Source organism: Ixodes scapularis, unplaced genomic scaffold (assembly GCF_016920785.2).
Source record: "Ixodes scapularis isolate PalLabHiFi unplaced genomic scaffold, ASM1692078v2 PGA_scaffold6__148_contigs__length_123643588, whole genome shotgun sequence".
NCBI lineage: Eukaryota > Metazoa > Arthropoda > Arachnida > Ixodida > Ixodidae > Ixodes > Ixodes scapularis.
This window is the reverse complement of record NW_024609881.1, coordinates 2,245,904-2,265,742: the sequence shown is the minus strand read 5'-3', so window position 1 is coordinate 2,265,742 and position 19,839 is coordinate 2,245,904. Positions and strand designations below refer to the sequence as shown.

General features: G+C 44.6%; 1 protein-coding gene across 1 annotated transcript in view; it reads right to left on the bottom strand.

Annotated features, from left to right (window-relative positions):
* Positions 1 to 1,179: 1,179 nt before the first annotated feature.
* LOC120841822 (zinc finger protein 525-like) overlaps positions 1,180 to 19,839 on the bottom strand; it is a 33,234-nt gene continuing 14,574 nt past the window's right edge. Inside the window, exon 3 of the mRNA XM_042294508.1 lies at positions 1,180 to 5,947. Coding sequence (XP_042150442.1) covers positions 4,893 to 5,947 — 1,055 coding nt within the window. The 3' untranslated portion in view covers positions 1,180 to 4,892. The remainder of the gene's footprint in view (positions 5,948 to 19,839) is intronic.

Sequence of the window (19,839 nt, the reverse complement as noted above, 5' to 3'; positions counted from 1 at the left end):
ACGAAATTGGCGAGTGTGGGATGGCATTTCAGTTCGTCCCATCGGCGCTGACACATGTAGGCGTTACTGGTACGAAAACAAACGCAGAGCGCAAAGTGGCAGTGTAGAATATGTCAGCCGTGCCGACACAGTGGCAGACATGATCGGTACACCAAATTTCTCGCGTCGTACGGCACGGCTCCATCGTTGTCGCTGTCCCACAAAACATCGGCGAGGTGAAGACCTGTGAAACTTTGTCTCCACGAGATACGACGCATAACTATTGAAGCACTTAATGACGCAGCACAGGCAGCACTTCATGTTGTGAACCCAGCGCAACAGCACCACTCCGACTTCAACGCGTACCAACGTACGCGGCGTGGTTTCGGTTTCGTTTTCTCTGGGGTGCTCACTGCCTACCTTCGGTACCGGCCGCGCGGCGGCGCGCCAGTCGCGTTGCACGGAGTGTATAGCGACCAGCAAAGACGATAAAAAAGTCCAGCGGTCAATAAGCGCGAGCGCGAAAGCAAGAGGTATTCGATGCTAATCGGGTCGGCGGCAACGGTCAGTGGTGGCTGGCTCCTTCTCATTGTGTATATATTAAATAACTTATAAGCTATAAGAAAATGAATAAGGAACACTGCAACTTGTATGACGACATCCAATCTATGCATTTTGGTGAAGAGAGCCAGGAATCAGAACTACAATACCCAGGAACAAGTGCCGGGTGCAACAAAATATTTCGGTCACGTAAGTGCTAGATAGGGATAGTCTGTAACAAGCGACTGTCGTTTAACAGTATGCAATTACAAAGATGCCCGTGCTGAGGACTGTCAGCTCAATAAAATCGGTTCAAAGTTCCTCTAGTCTCCCATGTCTTTTTTTCATACATTTGCGAAGGCAGCGTGATGCTTTCACATGCATTAAACAGCACAAACATGATGTCACCTCCTACGTAAACCTGCCGGAGGGCAGGAATTGGGCTACGGTCAGAACAGACATCAGGAGCCACCACTTTGACTTATGTGCTGCGATACGGACTTCCACTTGGTAGTCGATTTCTTGGCGACAAAACTGTTCCAGTGGGATCCTGGCATTGTGCAGGATGGCAGAGTGGGAACATTCTAAAGAGCTGCTCTGCCCACAGCACTTTGGCTTCAGCGAAGATATGCAATGGAAGAAAAAAAAGACAACACTGCGGGAGCTCGACTGTCAATCTTTATTCCTGAGCAAGAGTGAAACGGAAGTTTGATTACATATTTATCATCCGCAGATTTCGTTCAAGACAAACAACGTAAAAGTAAAAAGAAAAAAAATTGCCGCGATAAAGATGTGCTTGCAAATTAATTAAACAATGCGAAACTATTCACAGATTGAGCAATGATTCAAAGGATATAGTAAAGAAAGCAAATTTATGGTCGAGCTGGTATTCATTGACACTTAAGCAGGGGACACATAAGCGATGAGAACGGACGGCGAGCGGCAGTATCATAGCAACCGGTGCTGGTGTCCCTACGTCGCCTCGCCACAACGTGGCGGCGGAGCTTGGATCTGGTCGATACGGATAAAGCCGTGCGGTGCGCCTGTGACGAGCTTAGTGGCGCCCAGTTTCATTGCTCAGGTGTTCCATGCTTTAGCTTCACCAACCCTTTTCATTCTTTTAAAAAAATGTAAGAATGTTAGCCATCGGAGAAGCAGAAAAACAAACTATTCTATGTTACACAAGCAAAAGGAACTTTTTAGCAAACAATGACACCTACGGTTCGAAAATTCTGATGCAGACAGCCAGGCAACACGGAAACAACTGCCGGGAAAATGGACACGGAGCGAGAAAATATTGGGAACACATTACACAAAGGAAAGCAATATCTGAAAGCAGGTGTCGTATAAATACATGACTGTGAAGTTGCCAATACAAAGAGGGAAGGCAAAAGCAGCGAGTATGAGCATGTTAGTCGGTTCCAAAGTTTCCACAACTTTCGTCAATGCAGCTCCGATGGGGCAATACACTATCCAAAATGGGTACAGTGCCAATTTATTGGGACCGGACATTTCATCAAACGCCGTTTCGTCCATTGCCGTTTCATTGAAGCCGTTTCATTGAAGCCGCTTCATCGAATGCCGTGTCATCGAATGCCGTTTCATCGAACACCGTTTCATCGAACGCCGTTTTATTGAACACCGTCTTATCGAACGCCAGGGTGGCATTCCCGCTTCCTGAAGCTGGTCGGAGGTGCCCATCCCGGGTTCTGGAAGTTTTTGACTTGCATTGCCGCAGAACATCAACTGACGGAAGACAAGCTGGAGGCGATGCTGAATTCCCAAAAGCCTCTTCGCCAAAGGAAGGTCATAGCGGCAAGAAATGAGAAAGTCCGCCTTTTTGATGAGAACCGACGGAGCATGGCTGTGGGAGACTTCTTGAGAGCAATTGCTCATCATTTGAAACGGTGAATGGCTGTCGCACAAACACATGAACTCTCGAAAGTTTTCAAATAAAATTTGAAGTGACGTACTTACTTTTGACTTCATTGAGTATTGAAACTAAAAAAACAATGTTTCGTTGTAGTTTCATAAATAGCACCTCAGCTTTAGCTACTGCAAGCTTCAGGCAGTAAAAGAGTATCAATAGAAAGACATGAGAGGCTAGGAGGCTCACATGGCTAAAGTTGTTGCGCCTGCGCAAAACCCAAGTCACCTTCTGGCCTCCATGAGTTGGAGTGCGCTCTTACCGGGAGTGCGACTTTTTATTTATTTGTTACAATACCCTCAAGGCCCATCGGGTAATACAGAGGGGGTGAACAGATAAGCACAATATGCGAAACAAACTTAAAAATCGGTACACATATCCTCTGGGTTACTTGCATCAAAATAAATTGTAACAGCTACATGTTCGGACATTAAGAAAACCTGACAATGAAATGGATAAATGACACGAAAATGCACTCGATCCGTGCATAAAAGAGCATCTTTCCCATTTTTTATGTAAGATACATTCAATGAAACGGCTGTCAGCGATTTAATGAAACGGCGTTCAATGAAACGGCCATTTTCTTGGATGAAATGGCGTTCTATGAAATGTTTGGGAACCCCAATTTATTGCAAAACCTGCTGGGCAGTGCAAGGGATTCAATTAGCAACGTCCCAACCTGTAGCAGGAAGTGTACAGTGTATGCACACTCGGCAATTATAGTTCCCCACCGAGGTAACTGCTAAAATGAGGTCTTAGCACTGTACAGGAGGCCAAAATGAAAATCTTGGAAAAAGTTACTTCATACTACTTAAGGCCCATTCACACACTTGCGCTTGACTACGACCGACTGAAACAAGACCGGTTTTCAAGCCTCTTGCGACTGCTTACGACCGGCTGCACAGCAGTGCAGAAAGTTGTAAACCCTCACAAGAGGCTTAAAAACAGGTTTCTACGGTCGTAAGCACAAGTGTGCGAACCAGCTGTCACTTCAGTACCATAATCTGCAGCAGCTGAAAGAAACAAGAGTGTTAAAGTTGAAACTGCCAACCTTTTTGTTTTTCAATAGTCAAGATTGAATTGTGGTCATATATTAACTTTTGGCACGATTATATCTTCCTTCCACATAGATAAGAGTAGAATCAAAAGAAAACAATGAAGACATTTTTACAAGCATATTCAACCTCGCCTCAATAAGCATACATCGAGCAAGTTCAAGGGAGTTTGGAACAAGAGCTAGAGCATGACCCAGTGCACATTTGGTGCAGAACACAGAGTAGATGCTCTGAAATGCATTAAGAAATGTCTCCTGTTTATTGACCCAGCCTCTAGATCACAAATGGAGAAGAATCATTTCCTAAGCACCAATACATTTGTGTGATGACAAATGATGGCCTTCGGACAAAAGGAGGGAGAGCAATGACAAACAGTCTGGCTGTATGGCCAACCAAGCTGGAATTATGATCCAAGCTTCTCGGATATTGCTGGCATTTGAAAGGCCTACCCGCTGCAGGCTTTATGCAAATGCCCTTAGGGTTTGTTAGCTTGTGCCCGATGAGGCAAAACCGATCAGAAAATGGCCTGGAACGCTGCTGGAGTTTGTGAGGTTTATTGCGCATAAGCGCTTCAGTGCGGTGAGCTTCACTATTAAGCTGGGCAAGGGCCTTGGGACCTATCTTGCACTCAGGTATATGCGTACTTTGAGTGAAAAGGCATTAAGTTTTGTATGAGCTACTCAATGATTACACACGGTGCAGGCTCAACTTACGGGTCAACCGCAAATGCACATGTGCATTTGGTTCTGGCGGATAAACTCCCATACCGAGCAAAGCTTTTGGGGCATTGTTTGCCCTTGTAAGGTTTTCAAGAGGGAACGAGGGCCTTTAACGTTTTATTTTTCATTATCGTGCTGAAATTTAGTATACAGATGTATTTTTCAGTGGTGATTTCAAATGTGCAATTAGTTTTCAGACAGATCCTGAGTTATCAATAAATATGTAATTTTAATTAGGTCCTCTTTACGGGTCGTTAGTGACTAATTAAGACAGGCTAATTAAATAAAATTATTTTATGACATATAAAGCAACAAAAATAGCATCACTCCACAAAGCATGTCTTGGTCAATGCAATTCTATAAAAATTTCTGATATATTCTGAAGAATTTTACGCTAACTACCCAAAACAAGGGCCTAAATAAAACTAAAATTTATTGATAAGTCAGGATCTAGTAAAACTATCTTTAAGACTAGTTGCATAATTAAAATCACCACTAAGAAATACATCAATTTACAGTATACTAAATTTCAAGATGATAAATGAAAATTAAAAAAAAAAGTTGACTGAATATATTTACTCGTTTCCCTTTAAACACTGTTTTCGATAATGGCGGATCAGACTGGTATTGTGAGAAAAAACCTGTGGGCACAGCTTACACTTAAATGGCTTTTCACCTGTGTGTTAGATTATGGCTTTCCAGATAGGAATTAAAAGCAAAGGCTCGAGGGCACTGTTGGCACTTAAATGGCTTTTCACCAGTGTGTAAATGATTATGGCTTTGTAGATGAGAATTTCGACCGAAAGCTTGGGGGCACTGCTTGCACTTAAACGGTTTTTCACCAGAGTGTGTTAGATGATGATGTCTCAGAGTGGACTCGTGAGCAAAGGCTTGTGGGCACTGCTTGCACTTAAATGGCTTTTCACCTGTGTGTGTTCGATTATGGCTTCGCAGATTAGAACTCGAAGCAAAGGCTTGGAGGCACTGCTTGCACTTGAACGGCTTTTCACCAGTATGCGTTCGATTATGACTTCTCAGAGCCGAATTATCAGCAAAGGCTTGGGGACACTGCTTGCACTTAAATGGCTTTTCACCAGTGTGCCTTCGATTATGCGTTTGCAGATGACAATTTTGAGAAAAGGCTTGAGGGCATTGCTTGCACTTAAATGGCTTTTCACCAGTGTGTGTTCGATTATGGGTTCGCAGATGGCAATTTAGAGCAAAGGCTTTGGGGCATTGCGTGCACTTAAAAGGCTTTTCCCCAGTGTGCAGATGATTATGGTAGGTGAGAAGGGAATTACTGGCAAACTCTTCGGGGCAAAGCTTGCACTTAAATGGCTTTTCACCTGTGTGTGTTCGATTGTGGTAGATCAGATTTTTATTCTGAGCAAAGGATTTGGGGCATTGCATGCACTTAAATCGCTTTTCACCAGTGTGTATTTGATCATGACAGGTCAGAAGGGAATGATAAGCAAATTCTTGGGGGCAAAGCTTGCACTTAAATGGTTTTTCACTCTTGTGCTTTTGAGTTTTGCCAAGCACTTGGGACTTAGAGCCAGAAATGGGAAGATGCTGGCACTTGGATTGTTCATCACCATGGGCCGCCAGGTGGCTCACAATTCCACACTGATCTTTAGTGACATAGGTGCAGGAACAGCATCCGAACCAGATGTCCTCGGTGACTTTCAGTGGGCAGCTGGTCTCCCCCAACAATGTGGCTCCATCACCTAGAAGAAAACACCGTATGTATTGACCCACAAAAGCTTAAACAAAATAGTCACTTAGTTTGGCAAATGAGTAGTCATTAATGCCGTTCTGCCACAGCTGTACAGTTTAATATTTCGCTGCGCTTTGGAATTCGGTTCACGGAAGCACTCAAATGCGACTGGTACCATGACAGAGTCACTGAAAAAAAGTTTTTTTAAACAGCGTGATCGGGACATGCTTGTCAAGAAATAAATTTTACGCAATAAACAAAATTTTTAGAGCAATATTGATGGCGCGAGATTTTTTTTTTAATTCTGCGCGCAAAGTCCATGACGTCACAGAATGGTCATACACTCTTTCCACCTCAACGAGAGTCGTACTCTCTCCACCTTAACGTGATGGCCAAGCCGATCCACCTCTTCAAGCGCACGAAATGCCGAGAGAAAACAAGTGGAAAGGAGGTGACTACCGAATAAATCGTGTCAACGTCACTCTAAACCTATCAATATTGCTCTAAATTTTTTTTCATAAAATTTATTTTTGATGTACATGTTCCAACCAGACTGTTTAATCTAAAAAAAGACATTTTCTTTTCAGTGTCCCTTTAGGAAATCTTGAAAAGTGAAAACCCAGCAAAAAAAGTATACCCTTTTATTTTTATTTCTAAATCACACTTTACACATCTCGCTTTGAAAAGTATTCGTGCCTTCTCAGAATTTTCTCTTTTTTGTCACAAGAAAATCCTCGTCTTGAAAAGCGAAAATCTGGATGTGTATAATACGCCTTGGGGGGCTGGATACCTCATTATTCAGAGTGCAACAGAAACAATACTTCTAGAGATTTTTAAATATGACGTTCTTTAATTTACCAATGACTTTGATTATGGCAGGTCTGACCGAAAGTCTTCTTTGAAGTTACCATTAAAAGAATTTCAACATGTGATGCAGTCATGTCTCACTAATATGGATGCAACGCTATATAGACAAGTTTGAGGGACCAATTCCTCCCCATGCAATTCCGCCTTCTGGATATTAAAACCCGCAGTCCAGACTATGGACAGCTAGTTTTGGGAACAAACTGCATAAATACATGCAGGTTTGTCTCATTATTACGGACACAAGAGGGTCCTCTAATAAAAGAAAAGAGCTTAGTTAAGACCTTGAGCTACAGAGTTCACCGAGAGTTTCACTACTGTTGGCTGTCGGTTGCGCTTCCTTCGAAAGGCATAAGACCTTGGCACCGAACAATGGTTCAACTTATCTGGGCTTTCCAGCCAAACGCTTAACCTGTACTTCTCTCTTCATGTTACGACATTCTTCAGGTTTGTCATTGTGGCTGCTTTTCTAGCTTGTCTGGCCTCTTTAGTCTACGCACATTTATGGGCAGCCACATTTTGGTTGAACATCAGTCTGGTAACCATGGGCACACCTTGGCAAGGGAATAAATTCGAGAGGGAGCACTTAGCTGGCTCAGGCCACTGAAGGAGTTTTAAGAAGAAACGTATACAGGGCAGCACAAACACAGACAGGGCTAGATTTGAAGATGCAGATCAAATATGCGCTATATGTAAAGAGGAGGGAAACATTTGAACTTGTGATTCTGAAATGTAAGGAGCTTAGTGCTGTTCTTCCTAAAGTGGCGACAAAGATACCGGGTGCCCCGAGTTTCGCTGGAGAAGATAGAAGTGTGGATTACAGTAACGTATATGCAACAAATAGGAGGTTAGAGTGCTGGTTCAAATTATCTGGAGAAAACTGAATGAAGAACAACTAAGTAGCACAGCTGGGGGACAGGAGGAAAATCTGGACTCCCTCCCTCATGTCTCTGGAGCAGTCTCAAATCTGTGCCCCAGTGGGTCTCGTGTTGGGGCGATGCCAACAGAAAATTGGCACTCCGTCGACAGGATGATAAGGAGGGAGTGTTTTTTTTAAATGTTTTCTGGCTAGGTTGCACAAAATGATGCCCATTATAAAAGGTACAGCTATTAATATTCATTCTTGCATGCGTCCGGATTTTGACCAAAATTGTAAACATGGTATTCTTATATAAATAAACAAAGGCAAAACTTCCTGGACCTAAGAGTACTCTGGCTCGACTGCACTTTTTGTATGTTTCAACGAGTAAGAATGAGCAGCGTGTCGGAAGTTTTTCTTTATGTAGAATCAGAAAGGGTATGTCAAAACGATACACCGTGGATCGATGAGTGTACCTAGATCATATGAGGCCAAGAATAAGCACAGTTGCCCATTTGGCCTCTGTGCTGAAAGTTATGTGTCCCTATGCGACAGTGCATTAGTAAGTAAGATTAAGGTTTTAATGGCGCAGCAGCAACTGAGGCCATAATGCGCCAAACAAAATGTTTATTAAAACTCCGCAAAACAGATGCTAGACTAGAGAAGATTTTTATAACTTGTGTAGATAACCAGTTTTGTTAAGAAAATTAAAAACTCGTCTAAGTGGTACTAAAGCACTGTCACCAAGTAAAAACATAGGATGAAAGGGTAGATAGTTTCTAAAAAGTTCAGGAAAACATGATACGTGCAGTTGATGATAAAACCTACACTCCCATAGAATGTGTAAAATTGTAAGTAATTCCCCACAATGGGCACAAAGTGCAACTTCTTCGCCACAGAGGAGGTACATATGTGTCAGACGTGAGTGGCCGATTCTCAAGCGACAAAGCATAACCTCGAGACGACGGTTTCTGTGAAATGAACTTTCCCAGATGCCTATCATTGGTTTAATCACGTGGAGTTTGTTGTTGGTTTCAGTGTCCCATTCTAGCTGCCAAGCCTTTAAAAGAGATTTCTTTAAAAGTGGTTTGAAATCCTGATAGGGCAGGCCAAAAGATGCTATTGAATCTGTGGCAGATGCAGCCAAGCGATCCGCACTCTCATTCCCTGCAATTCCCACGTGACTTGGTACCCAGCAAAATTTGATATTACTTCCAAGGCGCAGAGCTCTGTTTACTTTAAAACGAACATGTTGTGTAAGTACATTCTTTGTGGAAACTCTGGAAGAGATAGCAGCTAAGACGCTTTGTGAATCGACAAAAATGACTGCGTTCAATACACTGTTATCCAGAATATGCTCAATGGCTAATAAAATACCATAGAACTCAATGGCAAGCATGAAGATGCTTGCCATTGAGTCAAGCTGCACAGCTCTTCCAAAGCCACTAGAATAAACTGCGCAACCAACGAAACATAAAGATTTTGATCCGTCGGTGTAGTATTCGGCGCAACCACTAGATATCCTTTCTTGCAAAGATAGAAACTCTTGCTGAAGAAACTGTGGAGCCACGGTCTTCTTACTGTATTTGGTAAAAGACCAGTCACAACATACGGGTAGCTCGTTCCAAGGGGCAATTCTCTCCATAGATTTTAGCAAGTTAACACCACTTGTGGAAGGGACAGGGAGGCTGAGAAAGCTACAAATACTTTGAACTCGAAAACCTAGGGGGCGCACAATTGTTGGCTTGTTTTCAAACAAATTACAGAACTGAGAAATTTGTAAAATACTATAAGCAGGATTTTTCGGATCCGAAAGCACTTTGTAATAATAACACAGGCTCAAGTACTGTCGGCGTTTTTCTAGAGACATTTGATGAGTGTCCATATACAAGCTTAATACAGGTGACGTGCGAAATGCCCCAGTGGCTAGCCGGAGTCCGAGGTGATGAACCGGATCCAACATCTTTAGAGTGGAAGGTCGTGCCGAACCATAAACAATCGCTCCATAATCCAGACGTGACCGAACTAAAGCATTGTACAAACGTAGGAGGCATCGTCTGTCAGACCCCCAAGATATATGTGACAGAACCTTAAGAATGTTTGAGGATCGCAAGCACTTTTGCTTTACTTCCTTTAAATGAGACTTGAATGTAAGCTTTTTATCGAAGACCATGCCTAAAAATTTATGTTCCTGCTTCACCGATATTTCTATGTTGTTCAATTGTAAGATTGGGTTCAAAGTCAAACCTCGTCGCAGGGAAAACGGCACACACACAGTTTTCTCTGGGGAGAACTTAAAACCATTTTCATTTGCCCACTTGGTCATTCTGTTTATTGTGAGCTGCAGTTGCCGTTCACAACTGGAGAGGTTGCAGGACGAAAAAGATATTTGCACATCATCCACGTAGAGCGAGTATGAAACAGATGACGGTATAACTTGAGCCAGACTGTTTATCTTAACTGCAAATAAGGTGGCACTTAAGACTCCGCCTTGGGGGACACCATTTTCTTGCAAGAAGACATTGGATAAAGTCGAGCCTAATCGGACTTGAAATGTACGCTCACTTAAAAAATTCTGCAAGCAACGAAGCATACGGCCACACACTCCACAGTTGTATAGATCTCGAAGGATACCATACCTCCACATAGTGTCATATGCCTTCTCTAAATCAAAAAACACCGACACGCAATGCTGCCGGTGTACAAAGGCCTCACGTATGACGGTCTCAAGTCGGACCAGATGGTCCATGGTGGACCGTCCAGCACGAAAGCCACACTGCTTAGTGTCAAAAAAGTTTTTCTCTTCCAAAAGGAACATAAGGCGGCGATTTATAAGCCTTTCATAAGTTTTCCCCAAGCAGCTTGTAAGTGCTATGGGGCGGTAGCTGGTAGCCAGAGAGGGATCTTTTCCAGGTTTCAGCAAAGGTATAACATGGGCACTTCTCCAAGAATGTGGGAAAGCAGCAGCTTCCCATAGGTAGTTGAAAAAGGACAACAGGTGGGACAAAGATTCATGAGACAGGTGCTTAAGCATCTCGTAGTGAATTCTGTCTGGCCCAGGTGCAGATTGCTTTTTTAGGCTGAGAGCAACTTCCAGTTCACACATTGTGAACGGTCTATTGTATGCAGCAGAGTTGAAGCCTGACATAGTGATTTTCTGCTTCTCAGCGGTAGACCGGTACTTTAAAAACTCCGTACTGTAATTGGAAGAGCTGCAGACATGCTGAAAATGTTCTGCGAGGAAGTCTGCTTGTCCTGTTAGAGATGCTGAGATTGAAGGAAAAAGTGGAATCCTGAAAGCGTGGTACTGCCCACGAACTTTTTTGAGACGATCCCATACTTTAGCAGTAACGAAACTATTTAAGGATGAAACATACTTTGTCCATGAAGCCCACTTGGCCTGTCTTCGCGTCCACCGAGCTTGTGCTCTTTTTTTCCTAAACTCTATCAAATTACGGAAAGTTGGATAGCGACGAAAAGTTCCCCACGCCTTGTTCTGGCTTTTCCGAGTGGAAGTACATTCCTCATTCCACCAGGGCTTGGACCTCCGGGGAAGATTTCCTGAGGTCTGTGGAATCGAAGCAGAAGCAGCATTTATAATGCATTCCGTAACGTAAAGCGTTGCATCTTCGGGAGTCATATGAAGACACAAAGAGGGATCAAGTGTAGCTTTTAAACCAAAAATAGACCAGTCGGCCTTTTCCAACTTCCATCGTGGAAGGCGGGTTGGTATCGATGAAACTGGTAAAACGCTCTCTAAAATTATGGGTAGATGGTCGCTTCCAAAAGGATTGTCTAAAACGTTCCATGAAAAGCATGAAAGTAGAGATGGTGATGATAGTGATAGGTCGATCAATGTAAAAGTGTTATGGGCAGCGCTAAAAAATGTTGGTTCTTTCTTATTGAGCAGGCAGATTCCAGTTGATAATAAAAGCCTTTCAATAACTCCACCTCGAGAGTCTTGACGAGAGCTTCCCCACAAAGGATGGTGGGCATTAAAATCACCAAGAATTAAAAAAGGTTTGGGAAGTTGTTTGATGAGTGCTTGAAGTTCATGGAGATGCAGCGGAACATTAGGTGGTAAGTAGAGTGATACTAGAGTGATGAGGCGATCAAGAAGGATGCGAACTGCAACTGCCTCGAGTGAAGTTTGTAAAGGAACTTCAGCACATGCCACTCCACTTTGAACCACCACTGCTACACCACCCGAAGGGGTTGAGGAATGGCGGTCCTTCCTAAAAACTTGTTGATGACGCAAAATCTGCGTGTGCGAATCATAAGATACGTCTCCTGTAGGCAAATAGCAACAGGACGGAGCTCATCAAAAAACGAATTGATGTCATCTATGTTATGTAGAAGGCCGCGACAGTTCCACTGCATAATGCCTATATGCTTAGCCAGTGCAAAAGTGAATATAAAAACTGGTAAAAAGTAAAATGAGGTGACTATGGCTTAAAATCTATTTTTTTGCGCGGGGCGTTTTTCTTTTTTACAGCCTCTTTCTGCAGGCCAGTGGAGTCACTGGTGGCAGAAAGAGAAGAGTCAGATCCAGCGAGGAAACTTTCCTCGCCGGACTTGGGTCCACCCTCGTCCATAGGCTCCTCAGGAGGAGCCGGAGGGAGACCTGGTGGGGTAGGCAGCCTTAACGGCTCACTAGGTCTCTGTTGGGTCGAGACGCGGGGTTGTCCCCGGCCTCGAGGAGGCAGGGAGGCAGGGGCGGCGGGGGTTGCTGTCCCTTGCTTCAAGGTGGACGTTGACGGAACAGCGTCCACCGTGTGGTTGGGGTGCAGTGCAGCTGGCATTGCACCCGCTGGTTTTAGAGGGGACACTGACGGGAGACACACCCCCCCAGGAGGGGTCTGTGTTCCCGCCGATGTTATTACGGGTCGTGTGGGTCCCCTGCGCACGACTTCGGCATACCCTCCTTTAGATAGGAAGGAGAAACGTTTTTTAGCCTCATGGTAGGAGATGTTTTCTGTGGTCTTCAAAGTAAGTATCTCTTTTTCTTCTTTCCATTTTGGACAAGAGCGCGAGTATGCTGGGTGACGGCGATCACAGTTGGCACATCTCGGTTCGCTCTCACAACTGTCAGCAACATGTTCTTTACTGGAGCACTTTGCGCAAGTGTCACTTCCCCGGCAGCTCCGTGACCCATGGCCGAACCTTTGGCATTTAAAGCACCGCTGGGGATTCGGCACATAGGGGTGAACACGGCACCGGAGGTAGCCTGCCTTAATGGCCTCTGGGAGAGTGGTGGTGTCAAAGGTCAGTATAATGTGCCTTGTTTTACGCTCTACACCCTCACGACTAAGGGTGATGCGACGAGCGGCAACAACTCCTTGGTCTGAAAGGCCTTCAACGAGTTCTTCCTCAGATGAGTCCATTAGGTCATCCTCCGAGATAACTCCTTGAACTGTATTAAGTCTGCGGGGTGGAGTAACGTTTACTCTGTATTCAGACACAGCGTTGAGTGAAAGGGCATCATTTTGCTTTTTGGTGCTGATCTCAACAAGAAGATCACCGGATGGCATCTTTTTAGCAGAGTAATCTTTCCCAACGATTCCTTCCAGTACCTTGGCGACTAAGAAGGGGGACAGTTTGGCAAGTGGTTTTTCTTCTTCAGAGTGTAAGACCAGGAATTTTGGAAATTTTTCGAGTGCTTTGGATGTTTCGGGAGTGATTTGAGCTTCGGTGCGGCCCCTTTTGGGGGCCAACTAAAAGGTTTAAGTTTGGAACCCATATAAAGGGGGAGGGTTTTCGGAAACTGTGGTGCACCGCCCACCACCGAGCCCAACAAGGGAATAGGTAACGCTCCATAACAAGAATGGCTTGGCTGAAGACGTTACTCTATTAGTGCTGCCCAGTCTCTATAACCAAGAGTGGTTCTGGACAAGGTGTCTGTCGCCACCCAAGGTTAGCCCTTGCCGCCAAAGGAGTTGAAAAGGAAAGAAGAGAAATGAGAAGAGTGAAAAGGAGGAGAAGACAAGGGTGAAAGTAGAGAGGGGATAGTAGAAGTGGCGACTAGACTGAATCATCCTGGCCGGGCCTCACCAGGACTCCCGTCTACGAGAAGCAGGGGCCGAAGTGGTGTATTGCCTCGCCCGGGGGGCCCCGAAGGGTCCAAACCTACCCCGGGCTCGGCTCAACCACCAGGATGCTCTTTTCCCCAGACACGGGAAAGCCACGCACAGCCATACGTGGGCGGGCGAACCCGCATGGCTCGGGGTCCGTGGAGACGCCACTCTCCAAACACCTGCTTTCACAGGTGCCCCTGCGGGGGCGACAGTGCATTAGAAACCCGGCTATTTAAGCAGGAGACATTCAACGAAGCTGGAAGCAAATCAATTGAGGCCCTTGTAATAATTTTGTAAATGGGAAGTGAGTGTGTGTACCAGCTTATGTCGCTTCGTTGACGGCCTGCGTGTCGTGATTGTTGAAGCTGGTCAAATGCTACCACCAGCAACTCGGCGGGCATTCAGCGGATTGGCTGTTTGCCAAGCAACCTTGTGCTCTGATGTCATCTTCGTTTTAGAGCACAACTCTTGCGCCCGTTTCGCGGCGTCGGCGGAACTGTCCCGCTAAATTTAGCAGAAATTTAATTAGTGTTGAGATCACGTGACATCAATTTTCTCGCTAAATCTAGCGGAGAAGCTGAATTTTCTCATGAGTGATGCGACACGAGGTCATGCGACATCATTTTCCCCACTAGATTTAGCAGGGAAACTGAAATGTAGCTGACGTCACAACACCAATTTCATCGCTTAATTTAGCGGGGACTCTTAACCCCCTGAATTTAGCTTTGTGTAACACGAAGGCCATGCAGCTGATCACAAGAGCTGCCATCAAGCTTGAGCTGATAGTTTCAGTTTTGCCGTAGACCCCCCCCGAGACAAAACTTTGAGGAGGATATCTACGGAACTGCAGAGCACATTGAAAAAGAACTGACATCTCGTAATTGAGGAACACTTCCTTCACTAAAAACCGCCATAACCCTAAAATCAAGAAAGTGTCTGGAGTTACCCTTTAAAGGGATACTTCAACGAAATTTGAAATATTCCCGTCGTGTTCAAAAATAGGTTGAATATGATCCACAATATCCGTAAATGACAATCGCACGTTTGTATTTTGAGCCTGGTGGCTGTATTTTTCGTTATAAACGGCCCACTCTGGCAAGCGCTCGGAGAAGGCCCAGCGGAGACCACGTGACATTCAACGCAATCGTGACGTAGGTCGTCTCAAGACGAGCAAAGCTACGGCGAGGCTGACGTCGAGAGGATGGCCTAGTCGTTCCAGCCACCGAAGCGGCTGCTTTTGTACGAATTTTGAGTGACAGGTTAATCTTCTATAATCTTGTAGGGGGACAATAGCGACTTCTGTGACACACAAAAGGCATTCTCGGGAAGAGGGGAGTTCCTCCTGCCCCTCTTCTCTCGTCGTGGCCGGAGGCGAGACAACCTCCGTCACTAGCTGCCAAGGTTGCTAGACGGGCATTAAAAGCGAGGCGTTAGCGACATCCACCAGGTGCTCTTTGCTAATCGTTTAATTTGTTTTAAAATTCCTTTTCGTGACTTTTTTAACAAGATATTTGTATGTTCGATTTGATGGTGCCTTTTTGAACATATATAGACCAAAAAATTAGCGCCGAAATTTCGTTGTAGTATCCCTTTAAAGGGACACTGACACCCCCCAAAAAATATTTCTATCTTTTGCCACGTGGCCCATTATGGTGCCAGAAGACCACCCAATCAATATTTTGCTACAGCGTCAAGTATATTTTTAATAAAGTAAAAAATCGCCACTGCTCGAAACCAAAACTGAAACTGGACTGGGGAGGAAGAAGAAATATAGAGGAGAAAGTTACCAAAAGTCACGCGGCTGTGCAACTCTTTTTTTTTTCTTCAATCAACGTATTTGCAGTTCTTTACAAGCTACGAAAAATGGGTATCATATTTCTTTTCTGTTTTTAGCATTGTGTGTGCCTTCAATGACTCACGACTGATTATCTTTGGTGGTTGTGTCTAAAGCATAGAAAACAACACGTGACCATGGAGAAGAGAGTGAGCGTGACTCAAACCGGCCAGTTTTCGATCAACGGTTTTCAGGCAGAAAGAAAACGAATTTCGAGCCCCAAACTGTGTTCTGGGTAGTTGGTCTCATATGTCATATACAAATGAAAACCTTGGCGACCATAAATACCCTGTCAGTGTCCCTTTAAGAATACAAAGGATTGTGCCACCCGTGCTTGCGCCCGCCGAAAAGCAAACGGTGCATTTTCACCGACGAATGGAGATATCAAGATTGCACCATCGGCCTACCATGACAATTTCATGAATGATATTCACGTGGAGACATCTCAGATGCAGACTTGAGAAGGATGTTCAAGAATCTAGAACCCGGGTAATAAGACAAGAAAACAAGATTTGTGTGCAGCTTGCTGCCGATCACGTGAAACTGCTCGAACATACCATGCAGATACAGGTCACTTGAATGTCCTATCGAGGTGTGTTTTTGTTTTTGCTATGTGGGCAGTTTAGTCTAGGAATTGTATAACGGTGAGCCATTGGGCGTGCGCAGTTGTCCGGGTGTGGCTGCGGGAGAAAACGTATATAAGGGATGGTTTCAATAAAAGTTGTTAGCTGAGTTTGAGACATGTGTCCTGTCACCATTCTTTCCGTTCGTCTCCTGTCTTAACGATGTGCAGAGACACGTCGTCATGCATGACGATGTCCACGAATAATGAAATTGAGAGGATGGTACTAATAGTTTTGTGCCACTTCATTTTTACTTCCTGAAGAGACATTTAATTGCACGCCCCAAAAAGAAAAAGCTTTCCTGGCTTTCGGGTTATCTTGGGCAAATTGTAGCGACTTGCGGATTCCCAGGTTCAGGTCTACGTTGAAAGATTTCCATCCGCAGTCCTCTCCCAGCTGGAGTTTGTTCAAGACTGCCACAAACAACTGTCTGGTCACAACCGTTCAAGAGCTCGAAATTTAATATAAATAAAAGTATTTTGCTTTAACAAAAAAATTCATATTTTTGTTTTTTTAAATGTCTAAAAATATAGTCAGCAACTCATGTATGGCAGCATATGCCTCAAACTAAAATGTAAACTTATTTATATTTCTCGTTTGAACATTTCAAAGTGGCAGCCATAAATTACTCTTTCAATCAATCTTTATATGCAAGTCTCTTCAATTACTGGAAAAGTAAGGTGTGCGCAACCTTGATAAAAAAATAAAAATAAAATTCCTAGTGCTTGCGTGAAATCGACGCGTATTCGAAGCGACTGGCCACAATAGAGCCCGGGCTACGCTCGACAGCCACGGCGTCTTTTATTGCACAGAGATCTCTCAAATCAAAGCCGTGCAGTCAACCGCACAAAACTAGGGCATTTTCGTAGCCAGCGGGCACGCAGAACAGCACAAAGCACCGATTCTGTTACAAAACGCAAAACTTTGCCTTTTAAAGGCATGCAACGAATACTCAAATCAAAACAGATTTTCGGCCCCTGTCAAGGTGGCCAGTGGCCAGAAGTGCCCGGAATACCACGTATAGGAACTTAACATTTAAATTGCCAAACATTCACTCACCATTGCCACGAACCTCCCTTAAAATTCCCGATTTTCTGCTTTCGTGTACTCTAAGCCCAACCCTCATCACCATGCACACCTTTTTCTGGTATTTGGACTTCATGCATGGGCCCCCTACGGGAGCCAGAGTTGCACGTTTAAAAATCGTAGGTTATGCGGAAAATCCACTCCTCGCACGTGTAGGAGCCATGCTCCGTCGATTGTGGCCGGTCACGCAACTAAATTCGGCAAATAGCGGCGCTGCGCACGCCGCCACTTCACACACACTTGCACGCCGGAGCGCGTGTGAAACGTCGGCGAATCAACTTTCCTACATGGTGCAGGATTCTTTGCTCCTCGCGTGATTAATCTCGGAGAATAGCGGCACGTGGAAAACAGACGCACGACTCTTGCTCCCTATTTGGGATCTGCTGACAACGCCTCCCTGGCGGAGGATCTCAGAATTAGCATGGACTTCTAGGAGTCTGTACAAGAGCTGATCTAGACTTTGACTGGCCGTAGTCAAACCACCACCACTGTTCCATGTTTATTAAAGAGAGGGAAACAAACTTACTGTGATATAAAGACTGATTTGGTTCCATACTAACGTTGGATGGGGTCAGGCTCCAAAGACACCCGCCAATACGACATTTATCCAGATCAAAACTGGCAGGGACAGGGATTGAACCCCAGATCCCCGGGTTCTGCAGCATGAGCTTTCATCCACATTATTCCAGCTGTGGTGCGTTAACATGTCCGGTCACCGTCCCCCCTCCATATCGTAATCAAGTTCAGAACCGGAGGATGAGAAATATGTCTCGCCAAGCTGAAGGCAAGCTGCAAACACACAAGGCAGGTCTAGAGCTCGCTGGAAAGTAAACAAATACATAATGTTCAGAGTAACATTGTGAGCCACGGTGACTTTTAATGCAATGTCCGCTACCAAATTAGGTTTGCCAGCTGTCGGTTCGTCCTCTTTGCAAATGTTTAGAGCGCTGTTAAACCTTTTTCACAGTACAGGCATGTAGTTTACAATGGAATGACATATAGTTTGATAGTTGACTGCCCAATATTTACAATCGTTGCAGCTATGCACCAACGCAACTCTGATGTCACGCCTCTGCGGTGGCGCTGTTGTCGCCACGGCGCATGCGCAGAAGCTCCACCTCGCACAAATCTAGTTTGTGCGCTCGCGCAGTGCCCACACCTGGTGTTAGCAAATGCAGACTTGTTTGTAACCAATGTGTCAGTTTATACTAGGCGTCAACTATTTCTTGCTGCATTGTGCAGCCTAGTGCAGTGATGTGATTGGTCTGAGTCATTTTTGTCCAGCTCTTGGAGCAGTGAAAAGTAAATTTTGGAGCAGCAAAAAGAGCTTTTGGAGCATAAGGCCACACTTCATTTTCATTCACATCACTGCAAATATTATATTAAGATTCACGTGTTGGCCTGTCCAACTAATATGCCATGTGTACTTCGCCTTCTCACTAATGTGTAACCTTTCGTTAGCATTGATTACACAGCAGGAGCGATTCCCTCAAACACAGAATTAGCCATTTAGTAGCATGTAAAAGCACCAGACACGGAACAATATGACCGATCAAGGACAGCACAAGCTGCCGTGAATGGATATTTAGGTAAGAAATTCCACTGAAATAATATAATACAATAATTAAAAGCACAAAAACTTGTAAGTTCTAGAGGTTGCAATAAAACTGCAAGTCTTAATTTAGACAAAAGCAAAGTATAAACATAAGCCTACCGAAGAGTCCATATAAATCTTGTTGAATACCAAAGTATCTATACGAATCTGGAATTGAAAAAAAGATGCCACCAGGATATCGCAGTCTATCGTATGGGGAGTATTCATTGGCGGCCATAGTTGCATGCGCGTCTGCTGAGCGCGTGCTGACGGCGAGCATCCAAAGTTCTTTTGCAACGCGCATTCCGCACCATCAAGATTACCGGTCTTACCAGCCTATTAATGGGAGTTCATTCTCAGCATCCACTTAAAACAGCACACTCAAATATAGAGTCCAGACCCTTCCAATAAAGGGCCTCAGTAGGGTGACCATATTTCTCAAGGTAGAAAACGGGACATCCCAACGGGGGGGGGAGTGAGTAACAAAGATTGAGTTTGGGAGAAAACATTTAATGAAATAACTGCTCACAGTTCAGTTGCATGCACTCATGCACTCATTTGGAAGGTCCTGCTTCGGGTCCTTCGTTGGTGTGGGCGTATTTTGCCGACGACTGAAGTTTCCTAAGCAGGACTTTATCCTGCAAGACTCGGTTATAAAAGTCTGCGCACTTATATGGGAAGTTCAACTGCACAAGTAGCATTGCTCGCAACGTTGAGACAAGAAGACGAGACTTCTCGCTTGTCCACATGGAGTTCATAATTGAGAAGACGCGCTCCACTGGAGCCGTCGTTCCAGGGAAGCACAGAGCCAGTTCCACAACCCGGGAAATCTCGGCACAGCATACATTCTCTGTTTTCATCTCTTTAAAGACTTCCACCCATCTCTCAGAGACTGTAATACCTGAAGAGTTCCAATCTTCTAGTTTCTTTTCAATGCTTTTCTTGACAATGGTCCACTGGTAAAATAG